The 17244-nt window shown below is 56.7% G+C and overlaps 2 protein-coding genes across 4 annotated transcripts; both read right to left on the minus strand.

Moving 5' to 3' along the window:
• Positions 1–90: 90 nt before the first annotated feature.
• On the minus strand, positions 91–6096 carry PROB1 (proline rich basic protein 1). Its single transcript, XM_047778760.1, has one exon. The coding sequence runs from the start codon at positions 4958–4960 to the stop codon at positions 1901–1903; it is 3060 nt and encodes a 1019-aa protein (XP_047634716.1). The 5' UTR covers positions 4961–6096; the 3' UTR covers positions 91–1900.
• A 611-nt stretch (positions 6097–6707) lies between these two features.
• On the minus strand, positions 6708–13048 carry SPATA24 (spermatogenesis associated 24). Of its 3 annotated transcripts, XM_047778773.1 has the most exons (6): positions 12876–13046; positions 11155–11220; positions 10795–10925; positions 10632–10702; positions 7381–7483; positions 6708–7273 (listed from the first exon to the last, which is right to left on the minus strand). In XM_047778773.1, exons 1-6 carry the CDS (start codon positions 12990–12992, stop codon positions 7144–7146), a joined length of 618 nt encoding a protein of 205 aa, XP_047634729.1. In that variant the 5' UTR covers positions 12993–13046; the 3' UTR covers positions 6708–7143. The 3 variants fall into 3 exon arrangements, with proteins under 3 accessions (XP_047634729.1, XP_047634731.1, XP_047634730.1); XM_047778775.1 differs by lacking the exon at positions 11155–11220 and having other exon boundaries at positions 12876–13048; XM_047778774.1 differs by lacking the exon at positions 7381–7483 and having other exon boundaries at positions 12876–13047.
• Between the last annotated feature and the right edge of the window lie 4196 nt (positions 13049–17244).

Genomic DNA, 17244 nt, shown 5'->3' on the forward strand with positions numbered 1-17244 from the left:
TGCCCCAGGGCACAGCCAGGCCTGGAAGGTAACTGTGGGGGGGGGGGTGTTGAGGGACCACAGCAGGAAATCAGACTCTTGACACCAGTCTTTCCAGCCATCGTGGCCACCAGGTCAGCGATTTATTACACACCACGACGAGGGGGAGGCGGCCCAGGGCCCTCCTTGCCGTCGCAACCAGCATCACTAGCCACAGGAAGATGGCCAGGTTCTCTCAGCTTCCAGTCCAAGGCAGGGGGGCAGTACCGCCAAGGGATTGGGCGTCCCTAGTGGCCTGGAACCTAAGGAAGGCATTGACCCCATCCCTGACCCTGCTCCTAACGATAACTGTTCTTTCCTGAACTCATCACATCACATTCCAGCCCAGCAAGGCCCCGCCACGTCGCTCACAACTCCACGCAGACCCCGCGCAGAGCCCCTTCCTCCCCATGCGTCGCCCTCCCCGCTCCTCTGCGGTTCCTGGAATCTCAAGGCAACTGGAACAGGGGGTCTGGGTCCTGTCTCTTCCTCTGCTGTGACCGGCTTCAGAGCCAGCCCCTCTCTAGGCCTGGGTGCCACATCTGCCACTGGGGGGGCTGGAACCAGCTGAGGGGGCTGCCCCCCCTCCACCCTGCCCAGGGAGGTCGAGCGTCTCCTCTGGCACAACAGCTCAGCAGCCCTCCCTGCTCCCAAGTCTTTCCTGCTGACTTACTCATCTGCCCCCCCATCCGGGGTGGGAATGGCTGAAGCCCCCACTCCTGACCCCAAGATGAGCCAGCTCGGCTCTGAGGGCTTGGACAAGCCAGGTCAGAGGCTGGGGTTGAGGGGAGAATGTGGGGCAGCCCTCCCAGCTGGAGACTGCAGTCACCTCCCCTGGGGACCCCCACCTCAAGTCCCAGGCTGACCCTCCACGGCCTCTCCTATTTGACTTGCCTGCTCCACCTCCACCTACCGTCCCCACAGCGCCCCTTCTCAGATGAGCCTCGCTCATCCACTTTCCCCCAGGCCTCCCGGGCCAAGGCTCAGATCCCTTCCCAAGAAGGCCAGTGTCCTTCTCTCTCCATCCCACCAGCATTCACTAGTCTACACTTCCGGGAGAGACAGACAGCTCACTCCTCTAGGGGCAGCCCTGGCCCCTGCAGCTTCATTTCCTGCTGCGCCCGGAGAACCCGGTCACCCCCTCAGGTCAGGGACTTGTCACTTTTACACTCCAACTAAAAGGTGTCATGCACCATCTCCCTCTACAAGGACGAAGTCACTAGCCGCTGCAGTCGCTGGCTTTCTGCACATCCGGCAAGGAGTTCAGAGCGGAGATCAGGAGGGAGGCGCCCTGTGCTCCAGGGAAAACTAGCGGGATAGGCCTTCGGAGGAGGTTTTCTGAGCCCAGGGTCTTACATCATCTCATCCTAGAAAAGCACTAACATCATGAACAGAGACATCTGCTCCTTGAGACGAGCAGCAGCCTTCTGCAAAATGTGTCTTGAATGCATATATCCCTCTTCACCAAAATCACATGTATAATGACCCCCCCACCTCTTCCGAGCGATCAGAGGGGCTGTCTCCCAAGCTTAGAGTCCTCATCTTGCTCCAAATAAAACTTAACCCCTAACTCTCACGTTGTGCATTTTTTAGGTGAGACACACACACACACACACCAGCACACCACACTCTGGGAATGGATGCTTGGGGAAGGGGTGTAGATTTTGTTGGGGAGGAAGTAGGCACCCATTTCCTGAGCTCCAGCTCCGCCAATCATGGGGCGTCTCAGAAACATATCCTATAGGTGACTTCCCGTCTGAAGACTGCAGGAGATGGTGGAAAAGAAAGAGGTGAAAAAAGGAAAAGAGGGCAGAGGGCTGGATGTCACCACCTCCAAGGCCATCGGGAGGCCCCAACACCATGGCGATCAGGCCCTAGGGCCTCACACAGGGAACAGGGAGCCCTTGCTGGGCTGGACGGGACCCAAGCTGGAGGGCGGAGCAGCACAGAGGAGCAGAGGAGGTGCGGGGCTAGGGGTCCCACTCACTGGCAGGTAGTACATGCCGTCCAGGGCCCCCGCCTCCGAGGCCCAGGGCAGCTGGGTGCCGCTGAAGGCCGGCGGACCCGGGGACGGTGGCAGGGAGAGGCCAGGGACAGGCCCATAGGCCGGCGGGTAGAGGCCGGGCCCCAGGGCCACGGGGGTGTATATGCGACGGGATGGCACCGAGGGCGAAGGCGGCAGCAGCACCTCCACGTACTGCCCGCTCTCGGGGTCGAAGAGCAGCCTCAGCCTCGGCTGCCGCGGCGCCTCCACGAAGTAGTAGCGGCCGCTCTCGGGGTCCACCAGGACCTTCCCCGGGTGCGCGGCCCCGGGCAGCCGGCGCGCCCCCTGGGAGGGGCCCTCGGGGGCCCGGTCCATGGGAGGCGCCGAGGCGGCGCGGGGCTGGGGCGGGGCCGCTCTGGGCGCCGACGCCTGGGGCTGCCGCGGGAGGGGCGCCTGGACCGCCAGCGCGGGCTCGGGGGCCGGAGCGGGCGTCTCCCGTCTGCGCGCTCCTCCCAGGCTCGGGCTCGGCGGCGCCTGCGGGGAGCGGCGGCGGGGCGGCCGCGGAGCTTGGGGCCCTGCGGACCCTGCGGGCGACCGCGGGGGCGGGGTACGAGCGCCGCCTAGAGGGCTCGTGCGACCCCGGTCGTCGGGGACCAGGCGCTGGGGCTCGGTATCCCGATCCTTTCCGCCAGGACAGTGCACCAGGACTCCCCGGGTTCCCTCCGGCCGGCGGGCTACGGCCAGGGCACCGGGCAGACGGATCTCGGTGCGCGCGAAGGGTTTCGCCGTGCTGTTCTCTGCCCTTCGCCGTACCACGCCGTTGGGCTGCGTGACGTCCCGAGGGGCTGTGTCTGGAGGCGGCTCTGGGGGCTCATAGGGGTGTGACACGACCGGCAGAAAGTCCTTGAGGAAAACCGAGGTGTAGTGAGCCGGGGCGGGGGGTCCCAACGCCTGAATCTCTCGGGTCTTGGATGCGTCGCCCTCCTCCTCGCCGGGGTCCGCAGGGGGCGCGGGCAGCCCCGAGCCTGAGGTGCCTGCTGCGAAGCTTGGGGCGTATGTAGTCTTTACCATCTTGCGCACGTCGCGGGGCCGTGGGATGGTCACGCGCGGGCGTCCCGAGGTCGCGTCTCCAGGCCCCAAGGCTTCCGGGTGCGCACAGGCATCCGGGGTGCCCACGAGGCGACTGAGGGGAGGCTGGGGTGAAGCCACCTCTGGCGACAGCTGACTGCCTTGGAAGGCAAGATCCCGCATCTCCCGCGTGGACGGACTCTGCTCCTCTGCCAGCTCTGGAGTCCCGGGTGCAGATGGCGTGGGTGGCACCAGTTCCTCCTGGGCTAAGCCATTCACAGCTTCCCGCGTAGATACTACAGATGAACTCTGCCCTGAGGGGTCCCAAGTCTCTTGGGGCGATGGGCTCCACGTCCGCAGCGGACGATCTGGCGCCTCCCATGAGGACAAGACCGGCGGGGACGGACTCCTAGTCTCCTCAACTCTTTCCGACACTGCCGGCCGCGGACCCTCCCACGAGGAAGGCGCTTCGGGGGATGGGCTTCTTGCCCCGGCAATACCCTGATTCCACTGGGAAAGGGTCGGAGGGGAAGGACTCTTTCTGCTGACAGTTTCCGTGACAGCAGCATCCTGATTTCCCCCTGTGGAGGATGCCTCCGGGAGCGATGAGCGACTCACCTTCTGGACAGCCCGATTCCATGGGCACGGCTTGGGCGGGGAAGGGCAGTGAGGACCTCGCAAGGTCCCATTTGGGCCTTGCCACAGCGGGGACGGGCTCCTCGGTCTCACAGCCTCACTCGAAATCTCCCAGGGGGCCCGAGACTCGAAGGGCGGATTCTGTGCCCTCAGGCCGGTTCGATCCGGAGTCTCTCGTGGCTTGGGGTCCTGGTTGTGCGCCTCCTGGGTCTTCTCCCCTGATTGCAAGAAGATGCTGGAACTAACTGGACCCAGCGGCTCGGTCCCGGGCGCAGGCTTGTCTCTCCGAATTGCGCGCTCGCGGAGGCTAGGCCACGGTCTTGGGGCCCTGGCGGGGGCTGGACTATACTGCACACGGGGCGGCCGAGACCTGGCCTCCTCCAGGGCCACTCGAGTACTGCGGGGCGTTTCCGGGGTCGCAGGCTCCGGCGGTATCGTGGGTCCGAAGGTGGCGCTGCTTGGCGTAGGGGTCGCGGGGTTCAGTTTCCTGGCCAGTGCCGTCTGCACGAGGTCCGCAGCAGCCTGTAGGCGGCCCAGGGACTCGTCCAGGGAGCCGGTGCGTAGGAGCAGACGGGGGCGCGGCGCGCCAGCCTCCCGCGGGGGACTGCGAGGCCGGGGGCGCAGCTCGATCTGGCGTTTGGGCACCGTGCGGGGCCTGGCAGGCGCGGCACGCTCCTCCAGCGCCACCTCCACGCACTCGAACTGCGCGGGAGTGGCAGGACTCGGCCCGTGAGGCCGCAGCTCCAGGTAGGTGGCCCAGCGGGAGCCACCGTCGGGGCCCTGAGGCTGCGGTTCCGCAGCGCCGGGAGACACGGACTCTGGCGGAGGGAGGCTGCCCAAGGCCGGGCTCGTGAGCTGCTGCACCTCGCTGTCCTCCGCGTCGGAGCGGCTGAACAGGGGCCCGGCGCCGAAGATGACTTCCATCTCCCCCGACGGCAGCATGCGCAGCTGGGGCCGGGGTGGCTGCGGGCCCGAGCCCGGGCCTTGCGGGAAACCCGAGCCGGGCCCGAGCTGCTGGCGGCTATTCTGGGCGCTGACGGACAGGCGAGGCTGCACGCCCGCCCCCAGCGCAGGGGCCACCCCGGGCCAATTCGCCCAGCCCTCCGCGTCCGGCCCAACGTCCGGGGGCTCTGGAGAACCTGGAGCCGTGTGGTAGGAGCCAGACGAACCAGAGGAGTCCTGGCGCCGCGCGGGGCCCGCGGGCAGCCGCCCGGGGAGCCTGAGCAGGGCTGGCGGGGCGAACGCGGTCAGCATGGTGGGGCCGCACGCTGCGCTCTAGCTCCCTGCCTCCGCCTCCGCCTCCGCCGGGCCCGGGCCGCCCGCACAGTCCCCGCCCCGCCCGCGGGTGCCGCGGGGTCACCGCGCCTTAAAGCGGCCGCGTCCGCTCCCCGGAGGCCAGCTGCGTCTGCGGCCGGAGAGACCTGGGGCCCTGGGCCCTACCCTCCCGGACCCCTTCTTGGGCGCAGACAGGGGCGCTTGGGGTGGCATTCTAGGCCTTGGTCGACGGGAAGGTGAGGGAAAGGCAGGCAGGCAGGTGTCCTGCTTGGACGGAGGAGCTGGGCCCAGCGCTACTCTGCCATCACGGGTGAGGAACTGAGGCTACGTGGGCACCTGCCCCAGGTCAGGGACTATGGTGTGTAGCTGGGAGTGTGCGCCGGGGGCAAGAAGACACGAGGCTTGCCAGCAATTTCATCTTCGTCAGCTCCCAGCATCCTCCCATCACGGCAGAGCCCCCTCCTCCCTTCCTGTAGCCTGTCCCAGCGAGAGCTCATAAGGGCGCCCCCTGCTCTCTTCCTGGACCCCTCACCCCTCTCACCTTTGATAGAGGAGCGTGTCTTGGAGGGCTTCCCCCCTACTCCAAAAGTTGTACTGGGGCCTCGGGAAAGTGCCTGTCCCTGGCTGGACCCGCTGCTCTTAATGGAAACCTATTGGAAGAGGCTGGAGGCTGCCCTGACCATGAGAACAAGTCCCAGAGGCTGATGTGGGGTCTCTTAGGAACCTTTAGGGTAGCGGTGGTCCCTCCTCTAAAGCCCCTCTGAGGCAAGACTAGCTCTGGGCTCCCCTAGGCACTTGACAAGGCCCTCATTCCAACCCCCGCCCCCTCAGGACTTGCCCTGGGAACAAGTGCTGATGGGAAGGCAGCCACCACCTGTCACTATCCTGGGACAATGACAATGGGTACCACTTGCCCTTAAACTTCTGGCTTCAAGGTCCTGCTATGACTCAGGCCCCAGCTGGCCCGGGAGCAAGCGCACTTATCCTCACCCTGACCCAGGAAAGGCTGCACTTGACAACCCTAACTCACCCTCCCTCCCACCTGCCTGGGTGTGTGCCCAGGATCACCTTAGGGCACATTAGTGTGCCTTCTGAGAGGATGGAGCCTGTCCATCACATCCAGCCCTGCATATGCGACTTGAACAAGTCATTGCCCCTTCACAGACTGTTACCCCACCTGACCAATAGAAACAGCAGAAAAAAGAAAAAAGAAAAAAAAAAAGATGTAGCATCGTCCCCTCCCTCCATCTAAACAGATTACTGAGCTTGTGTTCTGGAGACGTGTAAGAAGGTGCAAATGTGATTCACAGGTATAATGTTCCTGTTATGTGATGGAATCCGATTTCCCAAATTCATTGTGGTCCTGGCTCCAGGACCTGTTTGTTTGTTTGTTTGTTTTTTCCCGTGTGTGTATCTTTTTAGGGACGCACCTGCGGCATATGGAGGCTCCCAGGCTAGGGGTTGAATCCGAGCTACAGAGCTACAGCGGCTGGCCTACACCAAAGCCAGAGCAACACCAGATCTGAGCCACGTCTGCGACCTACCACAGCTCACGGCAATGCCGGATCTTTAACCCACTGAGTGAGGCCAGGGATGGAACCTGCGTCCTCATGGATCGCAGTCAGATTGGTTCCCACTGAGCCACAGCAGGGACCCCCCCACTGTCTTTGTCCTCTCCAGTCAGGGCTTCTCACAGACACATTCACAACACACACAGACAGAGCTCTTCAACTTGGGAGAGTTAAATTTACCAGGGCACTAGGGTAACAGGGCTGTTTATACAAGGAGTAATTTCAAACCGAGAGTAAGAAGGGACAGTGCCTACTAGACAACCAAGTAATCCCTCCCTGACCACAGCCCCGGGCCCCCACAGCCCCCGACGGCGACCGAGGGAGGGCGGGCAGTAGCGGGGCTGGAGACCTGGGGAGCATCCTCAGACTTTTGGGTCCGGGAGTGGCCTGGTGGGTTGGTGGCCCAAAAGGCAGGCGGGCAGGAAGGAGAGTGCCTTTTGCCTCCTACCCTGCCTCTCTTCTGGGGTCCCGGGCGCTGTGAGGCCTGAGGGAGGAACCCACAGGGACAGGAAGGGTCAGGACGGGGACCCCCGCAGCAGAGAAGGCAGAGGTTGGGCATTACAGCCAGATAACGGGAAGGCGACAACCATTTTATTTTTCCCTGGGACGCTGGTGGCTCCGGGCCTGACGCGTCCCTGAGGCTCTCTTATGCTTCTGGTCCAGCACCTGGGCCATGTAGTTCTCCTGCTGCTTCTGGATCCGGAAGTCAGACATGTGATTCCTGCAACGGAGCCGGCTGGGCGTGGGCTGGGGACAGCCCAGGGTGGGGGCCAGAGGTCTGGCTCCCCACTTCCATCAGCATCCCCCAGCCTGGCCCGGAGCCCTCACCTGAAGATCTCTTTCTGCTGGCTGATAACTTGCTGCAACTCCTTAATCTCATTCTCTTTGCCATTAAGTATATCTTCTTGCTTTATAATGTGAGACTCAATTTCTGTGGGGGAGAGAGGCAGGGAGGAGGAGGGGTTCCCACCCCATGGGCTCCTTCCTGAGATGCACGTGGCTTCCCCCACCCAAGGGCTCTCCAGGAGTAGCTGCCAATACCTTACTAAGAATGAGTGTATTATGGCGTCCTTGACGGGGTGGGGGGCACAGCATCTTGACAAATGTGTTAGTGACTTCCCACCTCTATTCTGAAGTGGGTGGCTCCATGAGGGCCTGCAAAGGCCCTTGGAGAGAGAGGAGCAGCCCTGCCCAAAGGCCGGAGGATGAATGGCTCCTGCTCTCAATGCCAGCAGCTCTTTATAGATATCACTCCCTTGGTCTGAAATTACAGCCCTTCCCAATACGTCACATCCCTTTTTCCTGCTTTGCTTTCCTTCTCAGCATTTAGAGCTCACACACCATAGGCTTCACTCATTTGTCTTCTCCCTATTAGGGACATGGGTTTTTGTTTTATTCGTGGCTTTAACTCTAAGGCTTAAAACAGCATCTGGCACAGAGTCCATGCACCATGCATTTTTTTGTGGCATGAGCAGGCTCGCCCCTGGGGGTTTAGGTCCTAGAAACATCACCTAGTTCAGTCATCTCAGTCCAGCCAGACCTACCGAGGGCCAGCCAGATGCCCAGCCCTGTGCTACGGCTTTGGGGGAGAAGACAGGGCTCCTGTTCCATGGGCTGGTGCGGGCGACACCCAGGAGGCAGGAGCAGCAAAGCTTACCCCCAGATTAAGTGCTCGTTAGATGCGAGGATGACTTTTGTGTCTGGGGTTCAAGTCCAATGAGGCTGTAGGGACCTGGGGTTGCTTCGTTTACACCGCGTCCCTCAGGAAGCCCTGGAAAATCCTGATCCTCCAAGGAAGAAAATCCCATCGCCTTTAAAGGCTGGACAAAGATTAACTACAACATAAACTCTGAACATGCAGACATGCTGACGCCTTTAAGGTTTCAGAAGAGAAGATCTGGTAAGAAGTTAAGGCCCACGCGCAGAGAGGCCCAGGGGGAAGGAAGAGAATGACAAGAGCTCGCTGGGTCTCAGGACCAGGACTATTGAAGCTCCTGCCCCCGGTCATCCAGCTAATCCAAACCGATTGCTCGTGAAGTTCTTATGGGCAAAAAGCATCAGAAATGTGTTTCAATCTTTTAAAGTAAGTGAGAGGTAAATTTAACATACACGGCACCCAATGAAAGAGTGGTTAGAAAAGACTTTTGGAAAGAATGAGGACCATCGTAAACAGAAACCACACAGAGGGAGGCAGGGGGTAGGGGATAGGCCAGCGGGGGGCTGAGGCCCCCAGACTTGCTCAGGTGATGCCTTGTGCCCGGCTGGAGGAGTTCAGGACATTTTGGCGGTAGGTAGCCCAGCTCCTCCCCATGACTCGCAAATACACACAGAGCCCTGAGGCCGGGTCTGATCTCTAGAAAACGCCCTGGAGGAAGGGCCTTTGGTACCACTAGGAAAGAACCCTAAGATCCTTTTAGGAGAGCAGGGCGATGCCCAGGGAAAGGAGGAGGACCAGGGGACCAGCACCCCTGGGTGTGGAGGCAGTGACTGCCTGTTGCGCCCCAGGAGGCTCTAACAGGAGCCCTCGATCAAACAACCGTGAGGCTTGTCAGTCCAATTGGCCAGATCAGGATGGCAGCCTGCTGGCATCTTACCAGTGAGAGTACGCACCAGGGAGAGAAAAGCGGGCCAGGTCGGTAGGGGGTGCCTGAGGCTCCAAGTGGGGGCCCATCAGGAGAGACCCTGAACCTCCTTTGGGCTTGAACTCTGGCCTATTCCAAACAAACAATGTAGTGGGTGAAGGAGATGGTGCATGGGGAATTCATGGCTACTTCTTAAACTAAGTAAGGGGCGGTGAGCATTCTGGGGAAATGGGAGGGATTCCTAAGGTCTTGAGCCACTGGGGAGCTGACTGAAGGGCCCCACAACTCCCAGGACCAATTGAGCCAACAAGTGTCCACAGGCATCTGCAGAGAGCAGAGCTGAAAACTAATGTCCCACAGACATATTTCCCTTCGCCCAGACAATACTTACAACATCTCCAAACCAATTACCAACACTAAGAAGTCATAAAGGCTTCCATTAAAATCTGATTTCCAGTCTCTCTCTCTTTTTTTTTTTTTTTTGTCTTTTTGTCCTTTTAGGGCCGCACCAGCGGGATATGGAGGTTCCCAGGCTAGGGGTCTAATCAGAGCTGTAGCCGCCAGCCAGAGCCACAGCAACGTGGGATCTGAGCCGCGTCTGCGATCTACACCACAGCTCGTGGCAATGCCAGATCCTTAACCCACTGAGCGAGGCCAGGGATCAAATCCACAACCTCATGGTTCCTAGTCGGATTCATTTCCACTGAGCTACGCCGGGAACTCCTGCAGTCTCTTTTTTAGAGATCTGACAGTACTGGGCCCCTACCGCCCTCACCCAGAGGGGGAAGGCCCTTGAGAGGGGACATGGCTTTCCACACATTCCACAGTCGCCACTCCTCCCTATTGGGTCCCCAACCCTGAGGCTAAGGGTCAGCTTCCAAATAGACTGTGCTTGTTCTGTTGTTCCTCTGGTAACAGAGTTATCAGTAAAGCACACTGTTTCTTTCTTTTCGTTTCTTTAGGGCCACACCTGTGGCAAATGGAGGTTCCCAGGCTAGGGGTTGAATCAAAGCTACAGCTGTGGGTCTACACCACAGCCACAGCAAGGCCAGATCCGAACTGCGCCCAAGACCTACATTGCAGCTTGCAATGGATCCTTAACTTGCTGAGATGGCCAGGGATCAAACCCACATCCTCATGGATACTAGTCGGGTTCTTAACCCACTGAGCCACAACGGGAACTCGCACTATTTCTAATAGTCACCAAAAGGGGGAAAACAAAAAGGTGGACTAAGAAGGTCGCATGTTTCAAGAAAAATGGGAGCGAGCCCGTTCCTTTATGGCCACGAGGAATATCGTACACCCACCGCTTCCCTCATTTCCGTGGCCTGCCTGGTCCCTGAAGGCCTTTGCGGAGGTGTGGCCCGGCTGGGCTTGCCTGTATCCTCAGCCGGGGACAGAAGTTGGGGTGGAACCCTGCCCTGGACACAGGCACCGGGCTGGTAGGGAGGAGCCCATGTATGTAAGCGTGGGAGGGAGCGCGGGCCTCCCGCCTACCATTGCACTTGGTGATGAGCTGGTCCTTCTTGCTGGACTCCTGCAGGGCTCTGCTCTTGACACTGGAGAGCCTGCGTGGAGAAGATAAGAAAGGGTGGGAAGGCCGATGGGCAGGTGGGACACCCCCCCCCCACGCCATCCCCCACTACCGAGGCCCACTCACGCCTTTTCAAAGGCCAGCTTCTCTTTCTCCAGCTGTTTGGACAGCACCTCTACCTCTCCGAGGGCAAACTGCAGCTTCTCCTCTTCCTTGGCCAGGAGGACCTTGGTCTTGGCATGGGCAGCTTTCTCTTCCTGCAGGGGCAGCAGTGGTAACCTCATTACCCCAAGCCATGCTGGGTCTCCTGGGCTCCCTTAATCAGCCCTCTCTCTCAGGGCAGCACAGAGAAGCCAGGGGACAGAAAGACTGAGTTCTTACTGTCAGGGCTCGAGGCTCTCAGAGGCAATACTCAAGGATTCTGCCCAACCACAGGGATCCTGGGAAACGGGGGAAGATCAGAAGCTGACAGGGGCCATCACTTACCACCAGCTTTTTTTCCACTGCCTGGAACTCTTCTTTACTGACAAAATTTTCGTCCTGGAGAACCATCTGCAACAGAGCCTGGCTCAGGGGAGGCCTGGGGCTGGGGTGACAGGGGTGTTCTCTAGGGACCAGGACCAAGGAGAAAGAATGGAGTGAAGCCCAGGACACCTAGGATGACACTGGGGCCCACAGAAGGGAGAGTTCCGTTCCACAAGATTCATGGATGCTCAGCTCTGGGTTGAGGAGCAACCGGTCTCATGGAGAAGGCAGCCCATGGCCAGCCCTTCCAGTGCGGTGTGGGCCATGATGAAGTACAGAGGGCCATGGTAGCCACAGGAGGGCCCGGACCCGGCCTGGGGAAGGGTCAGAAGTGTTTCGAGGGAAAGAGATGTCCACCTGGTATCTGACTGCTAAATATGGGTGGGCCAGAAGAAAAGGAGGGAAGAGAAAAGTGTTCCAGAGAGTGGGGACACATATGCAAAGGCCAGCTGCCAACCAAAAGACCTGGGTACCCAAGTACCCAGCTAATTCAGTGCCCAGAACTGCATACAACTGTCAGAGCAAGAAACAGGTGTGAAGTCAGTTTTATTCTGTCTCTGCCTTCTTATCACGAGAAAAACCAAAAATAGAAAAACCATGGACTTTAGCTGGCCAGGACTTTACCATGCCTGTCCAGGCAATCTGTGGCTCCAAAGCTTTGCACCCAAGAACTGGGGTTTGATTGATAAGGCAAAAGCAAAGGTACATAGTGGGGTTGGAAGCCTGTAAGTCAACATGTGAAGAGCCAGTTCTGTGCTTACTGCACTCAGCGCAGGGAGGGGATTCCCTAATAGGAAGGATGTATAGGTTCTTTGCACATAAGGGCCTTGAGAAGTCATCGAAGTCCCCTCCAATTAGAAATGGGGAAACTGGGAGCTCCCCTCGTGACTCAGTGGTTAAGGAACCCAACTAGGATCCATGAGGACACGGTTTTGATCCCTGGCCTTGATCAGTGGGTTAAGGATCTGGCGCTGCTGTGAGCTGTGGTGTAGGTTGCAGACACAGCTCAGATCTGGTGTTGCTGTGGCTGTGGCGTAGGCCGGCAGCTGTAGCTCCGATTCGACCCCTAGCCTGGGAACCTTCATATGCTGCAGGAGTGGCCCTAAGAAAAAATTTTAAAATTAAAAAAAAGAAAGAAATGGAGAAACCGAAGCTCAGCGAATAGACAGGCATATCTACCAGGCCCTGTACAACCAGGCAATGAGAATAGAGAACTTTTTTGGGGCGGGGGGGGGGCTTTTTATGCGCATACGTAAGTTCCCAGCCTAGGGGTCGAATGAGAGCTGCAGCTGTCAGCCTACAACACAACCACAGCAACACGGGATCCAGCCCTCTGCGATCTACACAACAGCTCACGGCAAGCCAGATCCGAAACCCACTGAGCGAGGCCAGGGATCTAACCGCGTCCTCATGGATACTAGTCGGGTTGTTAACCACTGGGTCATGAGGGGAACTCCCTAGAACTTGGTTAGGTCTAAAATTCCCTGGTAAATATTCATGAGACACTACCCCTTTCTGGCTCCACCCCTACCAGCCAGAACACAACTGGGCCCCGCCTCCTTCTGATGACGCCACTGGCAAGGTGCTCTAGGCACGCCCCTGGCATCAGAACAGGGTCTGGCCCCGTCCCCACCATTTAGGCGTCCAGTCTGGCCCCTCCCCCAGCTCTCCTGGCTGCGTACCACGTTTCTCAGCTGGTGGATCAGTTCCTCCTGAGACTCAATCACGTCCCGCAGTTGATCGAAGGCGAGACACACCGATCCTGACCCCCCCTGCGACCACCCGAGGGGCGTCGCCATCTTTAGCCCCCGCCAGCTCGTTGGAAATGGCTGCCGCGGGCAGCCTCACGTCCGTCGCCCACCAATGAGAATGCGACGCCACAGAGCACCTTGGCAACCGGGGGCGGGGACTTCCTTTGTTAACAGCGGTAGGGCTCGCCTCTTAAAGGAGCCGTTCACTTAGAGGCGGCACATGGGGCAGAGAACTAACACCATTCGTAATCGAAGTTTATAGAGTATTTGAACATGTATTATACGGTGTTTCTCACACAGGCCTGAGGAGCAGGCAGGCCCGACCTATACTTACTGTAAGGGCTGAGGAGCAGGCAACCCTTAGATACCAGCCCCTTGGCCTTTCCCCTGGGCCCATTAAACTGCAAGTCCGCAAAGCAAGAGTCAGCTAAGGCAACCACTGCATCCTTAGCTTCATACGTCTCATCATCCCACTCTAATCGCTAATTCCCCTTATTGTAGGAGCCTCCGGCCTCCTGTGATCCCTCTTCCTCCTGGGAATACACTTAGCACTTAGTGGACCTGAGTCTAGGCAAAGAAGTGGAGCTCAAGAATGGAAAAGGAGAGTGGCTTTACCTAGAATAAGGCTCCTTGGAGTTCCCTGGTGGCTCTGCAGGTTAAGAACCCACTGTTGTGGCATGGTTCCATCCCTGGCCCTGGGGACTTCTGCGTGCTGCTGGCAAGGCCGAAAATAATACATATATACATACAGACAGACAGACATAAATACATTTTAAAAAGAAAAAAAAAAAAGATTCCTCATACTCCAGTACTAGGCTCCGGGCAGCCACACTGGGGCCATGTGTGGCCATGTCAAGGCACTGGGGAGGGCCCTGGAGAGCCTGAAGAGATGAGAACTGAAGTGGGCGAGCAGGAGACTTGTCAAATGGAAGCAGGGAAGGATAAGATGATCACACATCTCCGTCAATGCCTACTGAGGGCTTTTTTTGAAAGACAAATAAGATTATGCTTGGGGTAAACCAGAGCTAATATTTATTAAGTATTGACTCTTCGTGACATCATTATGCCCTTTTTCTTTTTCTTTTCTTTTCTTTTTGGCTTTTTAGGGCCACACCTGTGGCATATGGAGGTTCCCAGGATAGGGGTCGAATTGGAGCTACCACTGCCAGCCTACACCACAGCTACAGCAACACCAGATCTGAACCACGTCTGTGACCTACACCACAGCTCATGGCAACGCCAGATCCTTAACCCACGGAGTGAGGCCAGGGATCAAACCCATGTCCTCATGGATACTAGCCTGGTTTGTTACCACTGAGCCACGAGGGGAACTCCCATTATGCCTTATTACTAGTATTTCATGCGATTTTCATAATAACCTTGTAAAGTAGTTTCTAATGTCTCCATTTTACAGATGAGAAAATGCAGCTTCTATGAGAATGAATAACTCAACAAGCCAAGGTCACCCAAGCTAGTGAGCCTTGGAACAGGGTTTTGATGGGCAGTTTGACTTCACAGTCCAAGTTTTTGTTTGTTTTCTTATGGGTACATCAGCAGCATATGGAAGTTCCCTGGCCAGGACTGAATTCCCAGCTGCAGCTGTGACCTATGCTGCAGCTGCAGCACCTCTGGATCCTTTAACCCACTGCCCAGGATGCCTCCGCAGTGATCTGAGCCGCTGCAGTTGGATGCTTAACCCAAAACTGAGGTTCTGGGTTCCTCTTCATGGGCTGCTTGGGCTTGCACAGAGTATGACAACCGAGTTTAAAAGAAAGCATGCAGGAATTCCATTTCGTGGCGCAGCGGAAACAAATCCTACTAGGAACCATGAGGTTGCAGGTTCGATCCTGGGTCTTGCTCAGTGGGCTAAGGATCCGGCGTTGCTGGGAGCTGTGGTGTAGGTTGCAGATGCGGCTCAGATCCTACATTGCTATGGCCGTGGCGTAGGCTGGCAGCTATAGCTCCGATTAGACCCCTAGGCTGGGAACCTCCATGTGCTGTGGCTGCGGCCCTAAAAAAAAAAAAAAAAAAAGAGAGAGAGAGAGAGAGAGAGACAATAAATAAATAAATAAATAAATTAAAAAAAAAAAGGCATCCAAAGTGATGAAATGGAAATTGTGTTCCTTAAGGCCTGGGCCTAAAAACCGCCATCATGTCGCTTCTGCACAACTCTATTGGTCAAGGAACCACAGAGCAGAGGGGACATGTTCCAACTTTTTTTTCTCCCTAAGGCTGCATATGTGGCATATGGAGGTTCCCAGGCTAGGGGTCGATTAGGAGCTACAGCCACCAGTCTAAACCACAGCCAGATCCAAGCCTTATCTGCAACCTACACCATAGCTCACAGGCAATGCCGGATCCTTAACCCACTGAGTGAGGCCAGGGATTGAACCTGTGTCCTCAAGAAAACTAGCTGGGTTCGATACTGCTGAGCTACAATGGGAACTCCCCATCCTACCTTTTTTTTTTTTTTTTTGTCTTTTTAGGGCCACACCTGCTGCATATGGAGATTCCCAGGCTAGGGGTCAAATCGGAGCTGTAGCTACCGGCCTACGCCAGAGTCACAGCAACGTGGGATCCGAGTTGTGTCTGCGACCTACACCACAGCTCACGGCAACTCCGGATCCTTGACCCGCTGAGTGAGGCCCGGGATCGAACCCGTAACCTCATGTTTCCTAGTTGGATTTGTTTCCACTGAGCTATGATGGGAATTCCTCTCCATCCTACCTTTTGATGGGAGTAGTTTCAAAGAATTTGAGCTATAGGTCCAGAGAAGTCCTGACAGGTGACAAGTCATTTCCTTCAAGGTTCAGTTCAGATAAAATCAGACTAGAACTTGGGGAGACAGATAATCATCAACTAAACATCCACATAAATCCCAATTTAAGTCATTATTCAAGTAAATAACATTATAGCTATGACAGGTGCAAGAAAGAGAGCAATGAGAGAAATTTAAAAGAGCCCAATCTGGGGTGTCAGAGAAGGCTGTGAGGAAGAGACATTTGAGCTGAGACCTATTAAGGTGACTGGGAGGCACTTAGCAAGGGGGGCAGGGCCAGGTGAGTGGGAAGGGGCCCCAGAAAGAGGGAACAGTATACACAAAAGCACCTTGGGCACAAGGGTTGCCAGCGTGTAGTAACTAAAAGGCTAGTACAGCAGAAAAGAAAAAGATGAATAGGACAAGCAAGGGTAGAGGCCAGAAACTCGGTTGAGCTTGGTCAAGCATTCGGTCAAGATGAAGACTTGGCTGACTTTTATTCTGGAGGCAAGATAGGTACGGAAATATTTTAAGCAAGAGGGTGACATGCTGTAACTTATGGTTTGAAAAGATCTCCCTGGTTGCAGAGAGGTGTACAGATCCGAGAGGGCCCAAACAGATGCATGGAGACTTATGCTGGTGCAGCTACTGCAGGGGCTTCTGTCAGAGAGAGTGGATGGTAATTTGATTGTTCGGGTCAGAGATGAAGAGTGGATGGATTTAGGATGTTCTGGAAGTAAAACTGATAGGACTTAATGATGGAGGGGATATAGGAAAAGGAGAGCCAAGTTGTCCCCTGCTGCAGATTACCACATGCCATAGCTTAAAACAGCCACTGTATTATTTGCTCATGACTCTGCAGTTTGAACTAGCTTGGCAGGCAGCTCATTTCTGCTATGATCATCAGTGGGGGTGGCATAACCTGCTTGGCATGGATCATGTGCCTGGGTTCAATTCTTGCTGCCAGCTCAGTTGTCTGGTTCTCCTTTGCATGGCTTCTCTGTGTGGTTAGCTTAGTGGTCTCAGGGTGGTGGGACTTATATGGCAGTGGCTTCCTCAAAGTGCAGAAATGGAAGCTGCTGGGTTTTGCCACATTCTATCAGTGAAGAATCAAGGCCAGCCCACATCAGAGAGGGGACTACACAAGGTCATGAATGTTAGGTGTGGTCCATTGGGAGACACTAAATTAAGTCTACCACACAAAGTCTCCCTGGTTTCTGACTTCATACTTGGATGGATGGTGGTGCGATTCGTGGAAATGGGAGCATTCCAACAATGTTCTCCTATCTCCTTCAAAAAAAAAAAACTCACCACACTCGGTATGAAGATAATTATATTTCCAGTCTCTCCTCCTCAGAACTGCTTTCACTGATTCTTCATCCTAGACTAAACCCCTTTGTTATGGATTCCCAAGTTTCCTTTGGTCTCCTCTTTGAGAATCATCCCACTGGGGAGCACTGTCTAACTGGCTTCCCCATGAGATGTGAGCTCCAAGAACCTGGGTGCTGGGTTTCACTTGTTTCCCGACCCCCGTCTCCAAAA

Source organism: Phacochoerus africanus, chromosome 4 (assembly GCF_016906955.1).
Source record: "Phacochoerus africanus isolate WHEZ1 chromosome 4, ROS_Pafr_v1, whole genome shotgun sequence".
Lineage (NCBI taxonomy): Eukaryota > Metazoa > Chordata > Mammalia > Artiodactyla > Suidae > Phacochoerus > Phacochoerus africanus.

What these genes read in the sequence shown, in the direction of transcription:
- SPATA24 (XM_047778773.1), bottom strand. Translation starts at nt 12,992, where the DNA reads ATGGCGACGCCCCTCGGGTGGTCGCAGGGGGGGTCAGGATCGGTGTGT. An exon ending in TCCACCAGCTGAGAAACGTG is followed by an intron (nt 11,221 to 12,875) that starts GTACGCAGCCAG and finishes GCTCTGTTGCAG; the next exon opens with ATGGTTCTCCAGGACGAAAA. An exon ending in GCTCATCACCAAGTGCAATG is followed by an intron (nt 7,484 to 10,631) that starts GTAGGCGGGAGG and finishes TCTCCCCCACAG; the next exon opens with AAATTGAGTCTCACATTATA.
- PROB1 (XM_047778760.1), bottom strand. Translation starts at nt 4,960, where the DNA reads ATGCTGACCGCGTTCGCCCCGCCAGCCCTGCTCAGGCTCCCCGGGCGG.